This window comes from Vicia villosa, linkage group LG1 (genome assembly GCF_029867415.1).
Source record: "Vicia villosa cultivar HV-30 ecotype Madison, WI linkage group LG1, Vvil1.0, whole genome shotgun sequence".
Taxonomy (NCBI): Eukaryota; Viridiplantae; Streptophyta; class Magnoliopsida; order Fabales; family Fabaceae; genus Vicia; species Vicia villosa.
In genome coordinates this window covers 96873194-96878607 of record NC_081180.1, presented here as the reverse complement: position 1 = coordinate 96878607, position 5414 = coordinate 96873194, and the positions used below count along the sequence as shown (strand labels likewise).

At 35.5% G+C, this 5414-nt stretch overlaps 1 protein-coding gene across 7 annotated transcripts; it reads right to left on the bottom strand.

Moving 5' to 3' along the window:
* Window positions 1-703: 703 nt before the first annotated feature.
* LOC131643631 (tubby-like F-box protein 8) lies at window positions 704-4558 on the bottom strand. 7 transcript variants are annotated; one of them, XM_058913900.1, is made up of 7 exons: window positions 3870-4558; window positions 3330-3363; window positions 2823-2887; window positions 2278-2707; window positions 2094-2181; window positions 1687-1819; window positions 704-1591 (listed from the first exon to the last, which is right to left on the bottom strand). In XM_058913900.1, the coding sequence occupies exons 4-7, from the start codon at window positions 2623-2625 to the stop codon at window positions 835-837; spliced, it is 1326 nt and encodes a 441-aa protein (XP_058769883.1). In that variant the 5' UTR covers window positions 2626-2707; window positions 2823-2887; window positions 3330-3363; window positions 3870-4558; the 3' UTR covers window positions 704-834. The 7 variants fall into 7 exon arrangements, with proteins under 7 accessions (XP_058769883.1, XP_058769885.1, XP_058769884.1 ...); XM_058913902.1 differs by having other exon boundaries at window positions 4262-4441; XM_058913901.1 differs by lacking the exon at window positions 3330-3363.
* Between the last annotated feature and the right edge of the window lie 856 nt (window positions 4559-5414).

Here is a 5414-nt window from a genome sequence, read left to right as displayed (position 1 = left end):
CGATACTATTCTATGTGTTAACGCAATAAAATGTTGCTTTCAGAGAGACGTTAACACAATACTATTGCATGTGTTAACACAATAAAATGTTAATTTCAGATAGAGATAGAGAGACGTTAACCCAATACTATTCCATGTGTTAACGCAATAAAATTTAAATAGAATGTTTCATATGATTGTGTGTTATAAAAAAAATTCTAATGCGATGTACAATAAAACTCATAAAATATATACACGTAATTATTTTTCTCCACTGTAATTATAAGCTCATATGACAATAAAAAATTTGTTTGGTAACAGTCTTTTCATCACGAGCTTATAGCTTATTTTACTAATTTATAACTTATTTTTCATACGGTATTTTAAATAAAGTTTTAACTTATAGCTTATACCTTATCATATTTTATTCCATTTTATCTTTATTATTTTAACTAAAATCCACTATTGCCCTTTATAATTTATTTTAATTAAAAAATAATTATATATTAAATATTTTTTATATCATTTTAATTTATCATCTATTTGAACAACTAGTTTTAACAAATATTTTAATTAATTTATCAGCTATAAATCATTAGTCATCCGCTACAATTCATCAGTCATCACCCCTTAGTCATAAGCTATAGCTATCAACGAACTTATTATCCAACTGTTATTTTTCCAAGACATAGCCTTAATAATTAAAGTACGAATATCATACAAATAGTTAAACATTAGTGGTACTTTTGAAAGCAAATAGTAAGAGGGTGTGTTTGGAGACATTCTTAAGTGGGCACATATCCAATCCAACATCTAAGATTTAGGTACAACCAATTAAGCATTTGAACCACTCATCTAATAAATATTTGTGTCAAAGCTAGTCAAGCATATCGCAAAAGCCTGAAACGCCGAGAGAGGGTATCGATAGTCCATCGTAAACATGTCCTCCCCAACCTTACCGAACTGAAGAATAATCTTGTCATCGTCAGACTGAGCCGGCTGCGACGGCGCAGGTCCTGTTGCTGCGCAAGGAGGGACGGCTGCTGGCTGTGTTGAAGCGATCAGCTGAAAATTCTTGACGGACGTTACGGTCACGCGTCCCCTAAAGTCAAGGCACCAGCATTGCTGCTGTTCGTTCCATCCTGAAGATTTGTTCTTAAGAACTAGAGGTCTCTCCTTCCCCTCCTCGTCTTCATTTCTATCTTCCATTATGCTAGCTCCCATTATGCCCGAGAATCTACAACTGCTAAACTCGGTTGAGTTATCGATTGACCTTGCAAAGGATAAGCTATGGAAAGAATCCTCGAGTGAGCGAGAAATGAGCTCTGGCTGGCCTGGGACAACGCCACCGGGCTCAAGGGATGATGAAGGGATTGAGTACATAGTGCAATTCATCCTTCGTGGACCTTGGGTGCGTGGACCTCGGGTGCCGAGGACATTAAAGTCATAGGTGACCTGTGCGACGTTGTAGTTGCCACTAGGGACCTTTGGAGAAACTTTTTTTGAGTAGAATCTACGGCTGCTGCGTCCAGGTGGAGCCGCCAACTGATCAGCATTGTTATATGGAGGCTGTGTATCGTAAATTATGAACTTGGTTCCAAGAAAATTAGACCTGAAACAAGGGAAAGTTAATATAAGTGAAGTGGATAATGGTAAGGAAAGAACAATAGACTCGAGTTCTTGCGGCTTAAAAAAGAAAAGCCATACCTAAGCTTTCCAATGTAAGTGCTGCTAGATCGTGATATGTTATCTGCATCCATTGATATAACATACTCATTGCAAATCGATCTTCTGGTGCGTTTAGCAGAGAGAAGAAATTTTCCATTTTCAACTAGCAAAGCTGCAGGAACACAGTGCACAATTCAGATACCAACAACCCTGATCTTAAAACTTGTTCAATTCATATTTATGCCAGCATAGATAACAATCGAAGTACCAGACCAATACACAGTGTGGGATAGAAACTTTCAACTTTCATACAGCATGGACAAGATGAAAAATAAACCATCAAACGCCATATCTCGTCGTAAGATAATAAATCACGTAGAAAAATTCAAATAAATCACAAGACAATAATATCAAATAAAAAGAGAATACGGTATCAAAAAGTTTACCGGGACTGAGGCAAAGGAAAAGGTGGTATGTCAGCTTAGATTTGTCCCTCTTGATGAAACACTGGATTGGTCCATCTCTATACCCGGGCTGCAATAAAAATCAAATTAACATGCACAAAAGCGATAATATTAGGCAAAGTTCCAAATTTAAGCATCCTTTAAACAAAGAAAATCGGTATCTCACCTGTTTCAGTGAAACCGGGAAAGTAATCTTCCCACAATACTCCAGACTGCTAACAATTTCTTTGCACATTTCTCTCCACGACTTGCACACCGCAGCACACGCAACCACATGTTTCCGGCTAGGCCAAGTACTCTCATTAGATTCCAATCTCTTAATAACATCACGAAGAAGCTCCGGCGGTAGACTCGCCCACAGGCCATTCTGTATAACAGGAGGCTGATCCTGCAACTCATGGACCGAACTCCTCGACTTCCCCTTCTGATGTCCAGGAAGCCTCACCTCAAAACGCGGACTCCATAAACTTCCAATTCCATCCCTCACGTCACGAACAATACTCCGAAATGACATTTGTTCCAACACCCTCACAATCTTAGAATTTAGTAATTAGTATATCACCAAAACCACTTCAAGAATAAATAATTGTTCTCCGCTGCAAATAAATAAATAAACAAACAAAACTTTAATTTAAAATTCCATTTTCAATACTTAGTGATCAATAAATAAAAGGAAGGAACACATATAGAGAAAAGGTTTATTTCTCTTACACTGTCTTCGCTTCCTTTCTTTTTCATTCTCTATCTTTTTGTACCTTTCCTCCCCACTATCCTTTCTTGGTGACCAAGAATAATGTGAAAATTTCTTAGTAAAATCGTAATTACATACCAAAATATAGATAAAATAAAATTAAACAGAGTTGACAGACATATTGTTTCCTACTGTATAAAATTGGTACTAAAATAAAAATTAAACTGTCAAAGGAAACAATCTCTTCGGCAAGACACAAATCCACCAATATTATAAGTCTTAAAAGCAAGAAAGAATCCCATAAAATTTTAAAAATCGCATAAAACAATAACTATAATCAAAATCGAATTCAATAAATAACGGAGTAATGTAGAGTAATAGGATGAAAGATAGAGTAATTAAAGAGCGAACATGTATTTTGTGGGATCAATCAAATTAAAGGGAATAAATTTGAACCCTAATATTAAAGGCCTAGGAGAGAGAGTGAGTTAAGAATTTAAAAGAGAGATTAACGGGATAATTCATACCAGCATGACTTTGCCATCATGTCTTAACAAATTTCTGTAAAAGATAATTAAGAATTAAAAAAAAGGGAAAATATATTAGGAAGGCAAAGAAGAGAGTGGGAGATGTAAAGAAAGAAGAAATAAGGAGATGGTAGTTTGCTTGAGTTTTTGAATTTTAATAACCGTAAGATAGGAAGTGGAAGTTACTACAGGTTTTTTTTTCAACACCCAAAACTAAAACTGTTAGTTTTTCTTTAAAGTAATTACACTAATTATAAAGGGTATTATTGAGAAAAAAATAGGCTATCCTTTTATATATAGTTATACTACCGGATATAATACTGCTTCTACAAACAGTGGCGAAGCCAGAAAAGTTATAAAATCCGGGCAAAAATGCTTCCGGGATAAACAGGATAAAAGTATTTTTTTTCAGCATCATTAGTGAACTAAACAATATTAGAGGTTGAAGAGGACACTTAATCATGCGCTAAGACAAGATTAAGAAAAATAATACACTGCACTAATAAACGCCAAAATATAGTTTGTCACCATTATTCATACCCACTGTCATTTATCTTTGGATAAATAAATGCCAAACTCCAAACAAGGGGACAAATTCCAGCACATAGATATTGTAATCTAATTTCTTCTCCACAACAACAACATCACCACAAAAACACCATCATCTTCATCTCCACAACAACAACATCACCACAAAAACACCATCATCTAATCTTCATCTCCACAACAACACCATCACCACAAAATTATTCAACCCCTCTTTCAATTTCACTTCAAATTCATTCAAATCATCAATGTTCTCCATTCTCTAAATTCAAATCAAATCTTTCTCTAAAATCAAAAGCCAAATCAATTGCAATTTGCAAATAGGAAAAAGTTTCATGAATCTTACAAACTAACAAATCAAAAGATTGATGGAGAAATAAGGTTACCGAATCGGCGGAAAAAAGGGTGAGAGACTTGTGGGTCGGCGGCGGAGGTGGCGGTGCCGGTGGGTAGCAGAGGTTACGCTCTGAAATATTGTGCTAGGACGTCGCTTTGTTTTTTTCTTGTATTATATTTTCACTTTTTTATTATTAAAATATTTATTTTTTTCACTCAAGGTAAAAAAAAATGGGCCACAGCCTGGGCAATGGCCCACCCTAGCCGGTCCCAAGCTTCGCCTATGTCTACAAACCGCTTCTTATACGGTCCAATTTTTGTTTGGGAGAAATCTTTTTTGCAATTAAAGATGAATTATCCAATGCCAAAATTTACCATTGCATTGTTTCAGTCGCTCAAAATTTATATATATAACAAAGCATCCAACTAGGCATGTATGCATGTGTTGCCTATATAAGATCAGTTGACATTATCCCACTGTCAACACTTTTTGATTCTCTTATATCTTAGAGACATTTCCATAGTTATCTTATGCTTTGGGGTGTTGAGCTTATGTTTGATATATACTCATGTGCGAAAACAGGCATTCGTCTCAATTCTAGAAAATAAGCTTCTAGATACTTAATGACTTTTACATGAGACAATGTCTTAGATATCAATATTATAAAAGTATGTTGTTTTATCTTTTATGATGTTGAGTATATTGCAACCACTAAAGCTTCTAAGTAGTTTTTTATAGATGAATAAATATTTACAAGATTTATGTCTCAAGCAAGAGAAGTATATTTTCACTACGTCAAATTTAACAAAATTTTCAAGTTTTAGGGGCAGAGCTAACCAGAATCGAGCTTTGTTTTTAGTTATACAAAGTTTTCTTAGTTCTACTCTGGTGAGATAGAGCCTTGAGCCTTGGCGTCATGGACTGGGGGCCACTGCAATGTTTTAGGCCAGCAACCTGTTTTCTGAACGTTTGGTGTTTGATGCTGCTCCCAATTACCTCATGATGATGAGTGTAATGTTTAGGGTCAAGGATATTGTGGACATGAGTCTAAACTGCTAGTTAGACTTTCTAGTAGGGAACTGGGGTTCTTTACGACTAGGGCCTTGGTCCAGTTCCGATCACCTCTTTTGATTTATCAATAATTCAGATTTGCAATCATGGTCTTTCTTTTTGTATGCTAGAAAGGCAGGTTTACGTGCTTG